Source organism: Trametes versicolor (assembly GCF_000271585.1).
Source record: "Trametes versicolor FP-101664 SS1 unplaced genomic scaffold TRAVEscaffold_9, whole genome shotgun sequence".
Lineage (NCBI taxonomy): Eukaryota > Fungi > Basidiomycota > Agaricomycetes > Polyporales > Polyporaceae > Trametes > Trametes versicolor.
Genome location: NW_007360329.1, coordinates 2,052,360 through 2,065,915, shown reverse-complemented (window position 1 = coordinate 2,065,915; position 13,556 = coordinate 2,052,360). Strand labels below are relative to the sequence as shown.

The 13,556-nt window shown below is 57.5% G+C and overlaps 3 protein-coding genes across 3 annotated transcripts; 2 read left to right on the top strand and 1 right to left on the bottom strand.

Annotated features, from left to right (window-relative positions):
• Positions 1-22: 22 nt before the first annotated feature.
• On the bottom strand, positions 23-825 carry TRAVEDRAFT_152599 (3-hydroxyanthranilic acid dioxygenase). The gene is made up of 4 exons (XM_008043377.1): positions 614-825; positions 445-547; positions 314-394; positions 23-260 (listed from the first exon to the last, which is right to left on the bottom strand). The coding sequence occupies exons 1-4, from the start codon at positions 776-778 to the stop codon at positions 85-87; spliced, it is 525 nt and encodes a 174-aa protein (XP_008041568.1). The 5' UTR covers positions 779-825; the 3' UTR covers positions 23-84.
• A 445-nt stretch (positions 826-1,270) lies between these two features.
• On the top strand, positions 1,271-3,974 carry TRAVEDRAFT_152598 (Rad17-domain-containing protein). Its single transcript, XM_008043376.1, has 9 exons — positions 1,271-1,387; positions 1,446-1,616; positions 1,669-1,767; positions 1,818-2,410; positions 2,472-2,797; positions 2,860-3,002; positions 3,062-3,205; positions 3,271-3,447; positions 3,502-3,974. The coding sequence occupies exons 1-9, from the start codon at positions 1,382-1,384 to the stop codon at positions 3,805-3,807; spliced, it is 1,965 nt and encodes a 654-aa protein (XP_008041567.1). The 5' UTR covers positions 1,271-1,381; the 3' UTR covers positions 3,808-3,974.
• Positions 3,975-7,056: 3,082 nt separating this feature from the next.
• Positions 7,057-12,767, top strand: TRAVEDRAFT_66181 (ketoacyl-synt-domain-containing protein; the record flags this gene model as incomplete). Its single annotated transcript, XM_008043375.1, has 8 exons — positions 7,057-7,137; positions 7,193-7,520; positions 7,573-7,757; positions 7,815-9,043; positions 9,100-9,306; positions 9,363-12,109; positions 12,193-12,656; positions 12,702-12,767. 8 exons carry the CDS (start codon positions 7,057-7,059, stop codon positions 12,765-12,767), a joined length of 5,307 nt encoding a protein of 1,768 aa, XP_008041566.1.
• Between the last annotated feature and the right edge of the window lie 789 nt (positions 12,768-13,556).

Sequence of the window (13,556 nt, the reverse complement as noted above, 5' to 3'; positions counted from 1 at the left end):
ATGGTCCACCTGAAGGTCGATACAGAACGTATACTGATAACCATGCTGATTCTTACAGATAATACAACTTCTTCTTGTGCTCGTTCATTTCGCCTCTGCGACCGCGCCACACTCGGGACACTTCCGGATCGACTCGTTGTTCTGCCAGTTCTGAATAACCGGCTTGAGTTGCGTGCCGAGGTCGGTGCAGTGGAAGGAATCCTCGCGGATGATCGTGGGCTTCTCGTGCGCGCCGGACTTGCAGTACCAGCGTAGGCGATCTGGTAACATATATCGGTAAGCAGCTTCGAAAGGGTATACGAGATGTTCAAACCTATGGAGCCCTCCGGGCGCACGCGCTCCAGGACGAGTCCGATGGTATCGGCAAACCGTACCGGGTTGTGCGGTGTGTTTGCTTGGTCACTGTGAGTCAAGCCCACACCGTGCGCATTTGCAAGAGCTTACCTGGAAGGAGAAACATCTCGCCCTCTTCGATCCTGATGTCTCTGAATTCGTCGCCGTCTACAACCCGGAGCAGCATGCCGCCCTTGTGTTGGTAGAACCACTCCTACACGCCCCGTAGGTTCGTTTGAGGCCCGGGTTATAATCATCATGAGTAACGACATACACGCACCTCCGTTTCGTTGACGTGGTAGTCATTCCGCTCGTTCGGTCCGCCTACAATCATGACGATGAAGTCCTTGCCCGAGTATACGCAGAAATTGTTGACTGGAGGCTTCAGGAGATGGCCGTTCTCGGAAAGCCATTTCGGAAAGTTCAAGGGAGGAGCAAGCGGCATATTGATCAGAGGCTGCAGATGTTGGAGTTGAACGAAAAGTGTTGAAGCAAGAGCCAAGTGTAAAGCTAGAGCACTCTTAGTCCGAGTCCGAGTGCAACAGTATTACTCAGTCCCGTCGGCAATAGCCGCTATCGCGTGACGCCACGGCTAGACCTCGCAGAGCTAGACCCCAGTCGCAGCTGGGAAGAGGAGAACATATCCGCACAGAGGTGGTGTCGCGTTCGGCGAGTTGGGACGATCATGGTGGGAGGAAGCAAGAGGAGACAGACTCGGGAGTTGCGCCTCGCTTGGCTTCGCGACTGCCCCGGTACACGGGCACGTGACACGCATCTTCGAAGCGCGACGCGTGCACGTAGGGAAGCGCGCGACTTGACCAGCTCCCCCATCTCCTCTGCTGTAGTCTTGCTTGGTCTTGGGAGTATCGGTCTGGGGAACTCGTCGAAACAGGACATAACTTCTACTTGCTCTAAAATGCCTTCAAACCCTGGGAAGAGCTCGAGGAAGACAAGCGCATCTTCCTCTAAACTCAACACACAACCGCTACGCTTCCACTCTCCGCGTGATGAACCCCCACCGGCCAAGAAGGCGAAAACGAAGCCGTTGATGTCTGTAAGTAAATTATGTTGCCGATGCAAGGCGGGCCATGATGACATCTGCAAGTGGCCAGATTGTCAGGCCTCCTGTATTTGATCTGGGCTTGAGCCAGTCGGATAGCCAGGTCAAGGGCAGCATCACCGCGAAGGCCAAAGGAAAGGAGAGACAACCAGCCGTTCCTTATCCCTCAGCAGATATCGGAGATGATAGCCTATGGGTTGATAGATACGAGCCAATGAACGAGGTACGTCCCTCCCACATATGCGATGAATATGCAACAAACAGCAACTATGCAGGGAGATCTTGCGGTACATAAGCGCAAAATTCAGGACGTGAGGCAGTGGCTACTGGAGGCTGCCGATGGAGGTCCTTCCGGAAAGTTGAAGAAATACCGGGTGCGTTTGTCTCCCTTGCAGTCCTCGCATAACCTCATACATCGAAGCAGCGCATTCTCGTCTTGACGGGACCGGCAGGTACAGCAAAGACGGCTACATTGCGTGTACTTTCAAGAGAGCTAGGATACGACATCCTGGAATGGCGTAATAGCATGGACGAGCAATTCTCCCGCAATAGCGACTTTTCTGGCGGGTGGTCTGGCGTGGAATACGAAGGGCTCTCCGAAAAGTTCTCCGGGTTCCTCACAAGGGCATCCAGCTGTCGTTCCATCTTCTCCTCGACACCTGATGCCCAGCCACTCTCCCAAGCAGCTCCTTCGTCCCAGCTTCCGCCTTCCAGCTCGTCGTCTACTACCCTCCACACCCCGTCGCCTCCAAAGCGTCAGCTCATCTTACTCGAAGATCTCCCCAACATCCTGCATCCACCTACACAAGCAGCCTTTCATACCGCACTGGAATCTTTTACCTCGTCCCCCGAGGCTGGCGTCGCTCCACTCGTAATCATCATCAGTGATGCCGGCGTGCGAGGAGAGAATCCGGAAGATGAAGGGCAACGATGGAAGTCGCGCACGAAAGAGACTATGGATGTACGAAACGTCCTGTCTCCCAACCTCCTCCACTCTCCGTATGTCACCCAGATAAGGTACGCCCCCCACACCCTACACCCAGACCAGAGTGGCACTCCCTAACACACACGCGCCCAGCTTCAACCCCATCGCATCGACATACATGCGCAGCGCGCTGAAGGCGCTTCTCGATCGACATTTCGCGTCGTCTTCGTCCGGAGCGCGCCCTACTCAAGCCGTGCTAGACGTGATTGTCGAGTCATCCAACGGCGACATCCGGAGTGCAATCATGGCACTGCAATTTGCATGTACTGCTGATAGCTCGACGCGTAAACCTGCCAAGGGGACGAAGAAAGCGAGCAAGGGGCAGGGGCCGTCCGCACGGGTCATGCTCGAAGCTGTGACGCGTCGCGAGCAGAGTTTAGCTCTGTTTCATCTGCTGGGGAAGATCATGTACAACAAGCGTGAGTTTGGCGGTCTGACTTCGTCCCGCATATACCCAGTAGCTGATCATGTTTGCACTCAGGAAAAGGAGATCCCGCTTCCTCATCCGCATCTGCTAAGGACATTCGGAAAGACCAAGAGATCGACTCGCATCTGAAAGACCCTCCACCCCTTCCCCCATACTTCAGACACCACGAGCGAAGGGCAAGTCGGGTGGACGTCGAGGTGAGCCTGCACCTGCCCTCACTTAGACGCATACATTGACACTTCGCACGCTTTCACAGGAATTATACGCCGACACCCCGATCGACGCGTCTCTCCTCTCGCTCTACATCCACCAGAACTACACCCAATACTGCACCACGCTCGACGAGTGCGACGCGCTCATGGACACGCTCAGCTACGTCGACGCCAGCGGCGGCGAATCCGTGCGTTCCCCTCATCCCTTTCCTCCCAGTTGCGAGCACGCGCTGAACTCGAAGCTTCCTTATAGTGGCACCAAGCGAACCCGCACCAGTTCCATCTCGTGGCGCTCGGGACGCTGCACGCACTGCCGAGCCCGGTCCCGAGGCGGAATCAGAAGCCGTTCAAGCCTGCCTTCTTTGACTCCCTACGGAAGCAGCATGAGGCCGAGGATGGCGTGAGCGACGTGCAGGTGTGGCTCCAGCAGGTACGCTCCTTTCCTTTCGATATCCTGAAGCTTAAACTAACGTCGCGCACGCAGAACAGCGCCGTTGCTCTCCCGGGCTGGAGCCAGCGCGAAGTCGTCCTCTCCGCCGGAACCGCGCTGCGCACCATCGACCGTGCTTGCACACCATCTGGGCGCGCCCCGTCCACACACCGGCTGTTCTCCACGCTCGAGTTCGCGCGGGACAGCGGCGCTGGCGCTGAACTCGCGGAGGAAGGCGATGTCGGTCTGGACGCGCCCGAGCCGGAACGCGAAGTGCGTGCGCGACCTTTGAAGACGCCGGCGGACGACGACGAGGTCACGGGCAGGTGGCTGTCGGACGATGATATTGAGGAGTGGTGATTCCGAATGACCGTTGTGAGGGTCGCTTTGCTTGCATCTTGGAGCCTTGTATGCTGTTTGTTTCTATTCGACTGCTTTAACGTCAGTGCATTAGCGAGACATCGGGTTTGTTTGGTGCCGCTATATGCATCAAACGTTTCACCTGGTTATATGCTATGGGATTTCCCCCGCTTGCAGCTTTGAGGGTTCGCACATTCGGAACCGATCTGGTTCTTGCGTGAATGCGGAGGTGGGGTCGCTCATGAAAGGGTCAAAGTACGTACCATCGTCTAAATCCTCTCCTTACACTCTCGTGCTGAGTTATGGTCGCAGTTCATACATGACAAGAGCCCCAAACCCTTTTCCCAGTTCCAACCTGAAGTATAAGAGGGAGCACACTGCAGGCTCTCGTAGTGTCAATATCCACCCCCCTCTAAACTTCGACCACACCCGCACGTTCGACTCTTAACTCCCTTCAAAACCACGATAATCTCACCGATTTTTTGAGCGTCATGTTACAGCTCAAACATCTATCGCTGCCCATTGGTGCGATACAGTCGAGTGCGTCGATGTTCAGCCCATCTTGGGCCCAGCTGGTGGCCTCTGGTTATGAACAGTAAGTCTGTCCGCGCTGCCTGATCCATCGTCCACTCTGACCACAATGAACACTCTTTTCTACCACGCCCACAGTAATGCCCGCTATTCGCTAGTCTGTGGCGCGCGGAACCTCAACCCCGTGCTGGACGTTGGATGATCGATTCGACGATGAAGGGATATCGGCGCCCTCAGCAGCCCTGGAGGTGGTGCGTTGCTTATAGAGATAGATGCTGGGGATGGTGAGTGCCGAGGTGGTCCTTTGGGTGCACGTCGCTGACTGTCGCGATTTAGAATAAGCTGGCTCTCCTTCACCCCAGTAGTGGGAGCTCCTCACTGCGCGTCTTATATCTGGCTGTCACCCCTATCAGCACCGCGCATCGCGTATGGCGTCCGTTGTACAGAGACACGCCATCCACGTCAGCGGGGTGCAGGAGCGTCCCCACCCACTGAAATTCGTGTCAACACCACGGACAACTTAGGCCTATGCCGCATTGGAAGGTCTCAGGCAAAGAAGGCGCGCGCGGAACCCCATCGCGCCCCGGAGCTAAGCCAGCGCTATGGACGCGTGCTTGCAGCCTTCAATGGGCAGCAAATCCACGACTATCAGAAATGCACATCCGCTGAAGTCAGCGATGATGGGCTCGCGCCGTCGCTACGTCATGGGTGTCATTTCCTCCTCGTTCATCTGGCCATGGACTCCTTGCACGCCGAAGTAAGTCGATCGTGTGTCTTCATACACGAGACATGCCCGACTAACCTTAGTCAGTTATGAAGGAGCTTCGCGGGTCATCGGAGGGACATGCGGGAAATAGAAAGCCAATGGAGCCTGTCGACCACGCGTTCTACCTCGTACGTTTCGTCATTCGTTCGCAGCGCCTGGGATGCTCACACTCGGGCGGCAGCGTCCATATGAATCCGAAGACTATCCCTAGCCCTTCACACAGGGTGCCGTGATTTGAAGACACAGGTCAATCACTTTTTGTTATTTCGCTGACCATTAACCTCGTCCGGCTTTGTAACCATAGATGAGGTGTGTTTCGGTATCTGAAGGTGTTCCGCCACAGCGAGCCGAGATACAACGCGCTTTCAAGGACACGGATGGCCAACAGTTCCGGGACTTTCGGGAAAACACACTGGACGAAGTCAATGGGGACGCGGTCGCACCGGCTTAGCTATGCCGGCGTCTCAAGTCACTTACGACGCCGCGGCTATGATGGGACCGCCTGCGCCGACGGTTTCGAACGAAGCTCCTGACGGCATGCACATCCGGCCACTTTTTCTCTTTCGACTCCCCATCCCTTTCCTCCGAACCGCGATTGGGAAGACTTTAACAATCCGGCGTCGAATGGCTCACTAGGTCGTACTCTCAGGACCAGGGGACATTCTACCTCTCTCTGGCGTCTCTTGGCCAGTTCTCGCCTTCCCACAGCAGTGGCGATCGCTCAAGTCGAGCAACTTCAATGCAATCCGATGATTCGCTTCCATCAACTCCAGGCCAGCTGCAACGCGCGCCGACCTATCAACAAACTTCCCATAGAGATCCTGACGCAGATCCTTGCAGAAGCTCTCGCCGAATCGCTCGACGACCCATACCTCCTCCGTGCATTTTTCACCCGTGTCCAGCTACATCGGCGACCACTTGACGGCGATAAGTAGGGCTTCCATGACGGATTCTTGCTATGCCTCTTGGTTGGTCCTTACCGGTCATGAAGGCGTGCCCTAGGCCTGACTGTACTCGAAGCATGCGGACATGTCGGTTGCTTCACATCTTCGTGCTGCAGGCGTTCCTCTTTTCCTGTGGGATCCCTCCTTTGTAACATTTGGGAGGATTCATTACATTTAGCTATAGCAGAATACTATAAATTTTCCTCTTGATGCGCTCTTGCACTTTCAAATAAGCGATCAGTGCATCTTCAAGTTGAATAAAAAAGGTTGTACCAGTATGACACTACTCAACGCTCAGTTTGACGGTGTAAATGGCTCGAGGTATGACTTATAATGAAGTTACTGAGTGTTCGGAGTCTAAGTAAATCAATGTCAGAGGAGTGTGTATTGAGAGACGGTGACGTCGAGGCCCGGCCATATATGGCAACGTAAGCGCGTGCGGGGAAGTTTGTCTGTGTTTGGGCATGCTTGACACAAACATGTCGATCGCGCCCGTGCTCTTCTCTTCGAACCCCCATCTCTGCTTCTTTTCGCGTCTGCTCGAGATCGTATGGGGCGCCTTATGTTTCCGAGGCACGTCCGAATAGCGCATTCTGCCAAGAAGAATGGCTTCTTCCAGGAAGCCTGGCAAACTTTGACCTTGACGTCTTCCGTCGCGAACTTCAGGAGCTGTCAAGCACCGGCCGCGCTGATATAAAGAACATGCTCGGATGACTGCGACCTCGATCCTTTCTCCCCACCCCTCGATTTCGTCTGCTCTGTTTGGGGTCAGCGTGTTCGTCCCCTCGGCGGCCTGGGTCTTTGTGCGCTTCTCGTGGGCTATTGACTCGGCGGTCACCGGTCACCAGCAAGCGGTCTCTCGTGGTCTAGTTACACAGTATGCTACCCACAGCAAATTACTCTGGCGAAAATGTCGGCGATGTGTCCTCTGTAGCTTCTTGTTCTTTCCCTTCGGATTTTGAGTGCTCTTCTACGCAGTCCGACGCACCATTGATCGCCATCGTTGGGATGGCCGCAGAGTTCCCCGGGGCTGAGGATACAGCGCGACTGTGGACAGTACTCGGGGACGGTATCAATACGTTGAGGAAGGTGCGCAGCATCTCCGAGGACTAAGGAAATTAACTAGCTTTAACGAAACTCATAGATCCCTCTAGACCGGTTCGATACCTCCGTCCATACGGATGTTTCTGGCGCCCGTGGAAGGTCCATGAAGACCACCATGGGAAACTTCATAGTCAATGCAGACGCCTTTGACAACGCCTTCTTCCAGGTCTCGCCGAGGGAGGCGCGCAGCATGGATCCGCAACAGCGTGTCCTCCTTCGTGTAGCACACAACGCGCTCGAGAATGCAGGCTATGTACCCAAGGCGACGCCGACATTCGACCCAGAGAGCTTTGGGACATTCATTGGTGTAGCTACCAACGACTACGTGCAGAATTTGCGGGACGACGTGGATGTCTACTACAGCACTGGTAACGCCAGCGTTCACGTACATCTGTCCGGCTCTTTCTGACACTTCGACAGGCACTCTTCCGGCCTTCCTGAGCGGGCGGATATCGTACGCATTTGGTCTGGGCGGACCTTCCATGGTCCTCGACACTGCGTGCTCGTCATCCTTGGTGGCAATTCACCAGGCGTGCCGTGCGCTGGCGTCCGGGGATTGCAATGCGGCGCTCGCCGGAGGGGTGAACATCATCACCAGCCCGGATGTAAGCGCGCTCCTTCTCTCGGAGATCTTGCCCTAATCGGTGTTACCCCCCTCCCAGATGTACCTTGGCCTTGCACGAGGTCACTTCCTGAGCGAGACAGGGCAGTGCCGGCCTTGGGACGCCTCAGCTGATGGATACTGCCGCTCCGAGGGGTGCGGCGTTTTCGTGCTCAAGCGCCTGGAAGACGCGGTGGCGGAGAATGACAGGATCCTGGCCGTCATTCGGGGGAGTGAAGTCAACCAGTCCGGAAATGCGCGCTCGATCACCCACCCGCACGTTCCTGCCCAAGCCACCCTCTTCCAGAAGCTCGTCACATCAGCTGATGTGGACCCGCTGGACATCAGTGTCGCTGAGTGCCATGGGACTGGGACGCAGGCAGGGGACCCCGCAGAGCTGGAAGCGATACGGAAGGTCTTTGCCATCGGCCGCCTAAAGGACAACCCGCTACACATCACGTCAATTAAGGCGAACATCGGCCATGCTGAGGCTGCGTCCGGCGCTGCAAGTTTGGCGAAGCTCATTCTCATGCTGCAGCACCGCACTATTCCCCGACACATCTCCTTCAAGACGCTGACTCCTCGCATACCCGACCTCGCCGTCGACAACGTGCGCATCGACACAGAGTCTACTCCGTGGACATCCGCAGAGGGAAAGACGCGTCTCGCTTTGCTGACGAACTTCGGTGCTGCTGGGTCCAACAGCGCTCTGCTTCTTGAGGAGCATATACCGCCTCCTCGTATCGGTGTCCCCGTAGGCGACTTTCTACTCGGACTCTCCTGCAAGAGCGAGGCCGCGGCCGAAGAGCGTCGCCGCACGTACATGTTACATCTCGAGCACAGTATCCGCGACACTGCGTCGTTGCAGGACTTCATGTACTCCGCAACCGCGCGCCGGGAGCTTCATGGGTACCGGCTAGCAGTTTCCGGAAGATCTCAAGCGGAGCTGTTCGCGAACCTAGGCAGCGCGAAAGTCATCAAGGCAAGCCCCGCCGACAAAGTCGTTTTTGTCTTCTCTGGCCAAGGCTCGCAGTATGACAGAATGGGCTCCGACTTGTACCAGCACCTCCCCGCTTTCGCACGAATCGTGGACGAGTGTCACAAGAAGCTCGTCATGGCAGGATGTCCTGGGATCCTGGATACCTTCATCTCAGGCTTGCATCACAGCGAACGAAGAAACGAGCCAATACGGTTCCGATCATCCCAGGCGTCATTGTTCGTCCTCGAGTACGCCCTCGCGCAGCTGTGGATCTCATGGGGCATTCGTCCGTGTGCAGTGATGGGACATAGGTGCGTCTCTCGCGTTCCGCGTCTCATACACACGAGCCTGACTTCTACTTGCGTAGTTTTGGCGAGTTCGCGGCACTGACGGTCGCTGGCATACTCACACTGGATGACGCTCTCCGCGTAGTCACGAGACGCGCCGAAGTCATCGCCGAGAAATGCGCCCTCCACAATACCGGCATGACCTCCGTCCAAGGGCCCGTGGATGAGTTTGCACAGTGTCTAGGAAGCGCCCCCTTTTCGCGGTTGGAGGTCTGCTGCTACAACAGGTATGTCAAGCATTCCCGCTTCTCACCCAGGCGCATCTGACCTCTCCGCATATAAGTGCCACGAGTTTCGTAGTCGGCGGCGACCTTGGCGAACTGTACCGCTTCGAAGAAATGTGCACCGCGCAGGGTGTGCGTCATACGCGACTTGACATTCCATACGCCTACCACTCCGCAGCGATGGACCCTGTCCAGCGCGATCTTGAGGCTCTCTACGCGGAAGTCATGCCATCACCCCCAGAGATCCCTGTCCTTTCGAACACCACTGGGTCGATGATCCAACCAGGGGATAGTAGTGCTATCGGCGTCGACTACTTCGCGCAGCACTGTCGGAAGGCTTCACGTTTCCAGCAAGGCGTAGAGAGCCTGAGCACGCACATCAACCTCTCCGAGGTCGCGGCGTTCATCGAGGTTGGTCCCCACTCTGCCACGCTTCCACTCCTGCGCGGGATCCAGAAGGATGGTTCGCCACTGTTGCTCCCCTCGGCGCGGAAGACCTCCCCTGGGCTGGAGACTCTGTGCACATCCCTCGCGCAGCTTTACTGTACATCCGTTCCCGTGGACTGGCGGAAGGTGTTCGCAGATCTCGCCCCCAGCGCCAGGCTGGTCGACCTCCCAGCGTATCCCTTCGCGCAGACGAGGTTCTGGATGTCATACAAAGAACACGCTAGGCGCGACGAAGTTCCCCTTCAGATAGCAACAACTCGCTCGCGCTTCTCCCTCCTCGATCGCTGCGTCCGCTCAGCCTCGAGTGATACAGGTGCCGTGTTCGAGACGAGTCTGGAGACTTTGTCGGAGCTCATCCAGGGACACAAAGTCGGGGACGTCCCTCTCTGCCCTGCCTCAGTGTACGTGGAGCTCGCTACGTCGGTAGCTATCTCTGTTCTGCAAGACCGTCATGCGTGGGCTGAAGGCGACGTCCTGGACCTCTCTGAAGTTGTCTACCCCAGGCCACTGGTCTACACTCCTAGAAGCAACGATCGGATCCACGTAGAGGTGTCATTGCTCGAAAAGCATAAGGGATCATTCTCTGTCTCTCTAATACCCAAGGCCGAGGCGGCTGCTCAGGTGTACTGCAGGGGTTCCTTCAAGAAAACAACATCCGAAGCCCGTTTGTCCAAGTTCTCCTACGCAGCCTCCACGGTCCAACGTGAAATCCAAGCCGTTCTTCGCGCGGGCCCCGCAGGGGCTTCCGAGACGTTCACTACCCGGACAGTATACGACCTCCTCTTCCCCTCAATCGTCGCATACTCGAACATATACCGCGCCGTACAAACGATCACCGTCAACACACCCTCCTCGACCGCGTACGCCGTAATCCAGCTGCCCAAACCCGCACTCCCTGGCACGTTCGCGGTACATCCTATCTTCGTCGACGCCCTCATCCACGTCGCGGGCTTCCTCGTCAACTTCACTCGCGGCATGAACGGCCGCGATGCATACATCTGCTCGCGCGCGGACAAGGTCCAGTTTGTCCCGCAAGTGTTAGACCCTTCGGCGCGCTATGGCGTATACGTAACGATTACGCGCGAGGATAAGGGTACTGTCACAGTGGACGCGTACGCGCTCGAGGCGGACGACCCGCGCGGGAGGATCGTTGCGCGCCTTAAGCGCGTGCACTTCCACCGACTGGGGCTGGAGGGGTTCAAGAAAGTGCTGCAGTCTCTCGCAGGCCGTTCTTCGATGCTGCCATCTTGCGAACAGTCACAGCCAATCACCGCCCCGACGACCAGCTCCACATCTGAACGCCAAATCCTTGGGGGCTCGCTTCAAGACCTCGAGCGCGCGGTGCTCCGCGTCATCGCGGAGACGGCTGGGATCGCGGAAAAGGAGGTGCGGGCCGACGCGCACCTCGCACATCTGGGCATCGACTCGCTCATGCTCTGGGAGGTCGCCGCTGGCCTGCGCGAGATCGTCCCAGGTGCAGCGCAGGTGCTCGCTGCGCAGGAGCTTGCGGGCGCGACGACTGTGGGTGATCTTGTGTGGCTGGTGAGCGAGAAGTATGGACGCGGTAGCGTGCTGCCTAGACCGTCGACCGAGGACACCATTACAGCGCCGACGCTCCTCCCTGCGCGCGAAGTTTCTGGCGCTGTCATTGCTGATTCCACCGCGGTGGACATGGATGCAGTCAAGACGGCGCTATCTTCTGTTCTTGACATTCCCGCTGCGGACATCTCGAACGACGCGGAGCTGCATGCACTCGGGCTCGACTCTCTTTCCGCAATCGAGGCGCGACACACATTCGATATACGCTGCGGTGTCAAGGTCGACGAAGAGACGCTCTTTGCGTGCCACACTGTCCGCGACATCCTTCGCGCGCTCGTTCCCGGAGACCCGCTCTCCCTGACTTCCTCTCGCATCCCCGATATCGCAAGACCAAGCGCGTACACGCCCTCTCTAGTGCCCGAAACCCCGCCCTCCCCTCCCGTCCCTCCTGCCCCCTCCAGCGCCCCCTCCAGCGGGCCCCCTGCATCTCCCCTTGCTCAAGAAACCGTCCACCACGCAGACGGCTACTCCCTCGTCCGCATCCAATCCCGACCCCCGGGCACCACCGCCTACCTCCCCCCGCTCATCCTCATCCACGACGGCAGCGGGACGATCGGGGCCTACGAGCGGCTCGCGCCCCTCGGACGCGACGTCTGGGCCGTGCGCAACGCCGACTTCGGCCGCTTCTTCGCGGCGCCAGGGCGGGCGGAGGCGGAGTGCGGGGCGGTCGTGGCGCTGGCGCTGGCGTATGCGGCTACGCTGGCGACGGAGGTGTTGTTCGATGAGAACTTATGTGTCAGGGGCGGGTGTATCGTTGGGGGTGAGTCTCCCACCTTCGATTTTACAATGGAGGAACTGTTGCATACGCGTGGAACACTCCGCTGACGGGGTGTGTTTATATAGGATGGTCGTTCGGGGGCGTCGTGGCGTACGAGGTCGCGCACCAGCTGCGCGCGATGGGCGTCCGCGTAGGGCTCCTGCTCATCGACGCGCCCGCGCCCCAGCCCCCCAACGCGCTCCCCGACTGGCTCATCGACGCTCTCCACAGACGCCTCACGACTTCAACGGCGGCACGCGCCGACTGCGGCTTCGCAGTGCAGATGCGCATCGCGGCACGCGCGCTCGCCGCATACCGTCCCAACCCTAGCGCACCCGCCCTGCGCGCGGTGTACCTGCGCGGCATGGAGCCCGCAGACCTCGCGGTGTCCACGGCGGAGAGCGGCGAGATCGACGCGCAGGTGCGTGCGTTCCTGACGAAAGAGGGCGATGAGTGGACGGTGCCGCTATGGGAGAAGGCACTTGGGGGCGGGACGATGGACGTTTTGGACGTCCCTGGGGATCATTTCAGGATTTTCGGTCGCGCGAACGTGAGTGCCATGACTTAGTGTGTTCTGAGAGAGACTGACGTTCAGGCTCAGATGGAAGGGCTCAGCGAGCAGCTTGTAAAGGGCCTTCATTTACTGTCGGGATGGACCTAGAGAACCTTGCAGGCGTTTCGATAAAATGGCCCTCTGACTGTTTGCACAGTGTTTGCGCGATGACAATGTATGAGCACAGTGGGCTCGCAATGTTGGTTGGAACGCATCCAATGAGTGTTTATACAGCGTATATGTGAGCGAGAGCGTGTGCGTCGGCGTCGGTTACCTGTAAGTAAAGCGACGCGGGTCCTCAGTACGCACGCTCGAGTGAGAGCAAGACTAATCATTGTGCTGTACCTGTAAGTAAAGCGACGCGGGTCTACATACAGTACAGTTAGTAAGGTGAACATGAACGGGGGGAAATGGGATCGGCTTACCCTCAGTACGCACGCTCGAGTGAGAGCAAGACTGAGGGCAGCGCGATCGCGAGACGTCGAGTATAAGTGGGGGGCGAGAGGGCGAGCGATAGGGCGTCTAAATGAGAAATTGCCTAATCGAGAATGCTTATGTAATACTGACCGCGCGGAACTCGTCCGCGCGGCAGGCATGAAGACGATAACGAACGAAACAATCAGAAAACATACACTAGACGATACGGGGCCGGTCGCGGACAACGACGCTCGGATTGCGTGCTCCAACACTCCCCCTCAATCCTGGAGCAGACCAAGGGCGGCGGCGAAGTGCTTCACTTTCGGCGAAGGGAGCGCCTTGGTGAGCGTGTCGGCGACCATGTCCTCCGTCGGACAATAGACGAGATGAATCTTCTTCTCGTCGATGACCCAGCGAATGAATGAAAGCGAATATCGATGTGTTTGGTACGGGCGTGTACTGGTGTCACGAGCGAGGGCG

Bases quoted from the DNA above. Each gene is read 5' to 3' on its own strand.
- TRAVEDRAFT_152599 (XM_008043377.1), bottom strand. From the start codon at position 778: ATGCCGCTTGCTCCTCCCTTGAACTTTCCGAAATGGCTTTCCGAGAAC. The intron at 395-444 runs GTAAGCTCTTGC...ACAGTGACCAAG, and splicing joins CGAGATGTTTCTCCTTCCAG to CAAACACACCGCACAACCCG. The intron at 261-313 runs GTTTGAACATCT...ATATGTTACCAG, and splicing joins GCGCCCGGAGGGCTCCATAG to ATCGCCTACGCTGGTACTGC.
- TRAVEDRAFT_152598 (XM_008043376.1), top strand. The intron at 1,768-1,817 runs GTGCGTTTGTCT...ACATCGAAGCAG, and splicing joins GAAAGTTGAAGAAATACCGG to CGCATTCTCGTCTTGACGGG. The intron at 3,448-3,501 runs GTACGCTCCTTT...TCGCGCACGCAG, and splicing joins TGCAGGTGTGGCTCCAGCAG to AACAGCGCCGTTGCTCTCCC.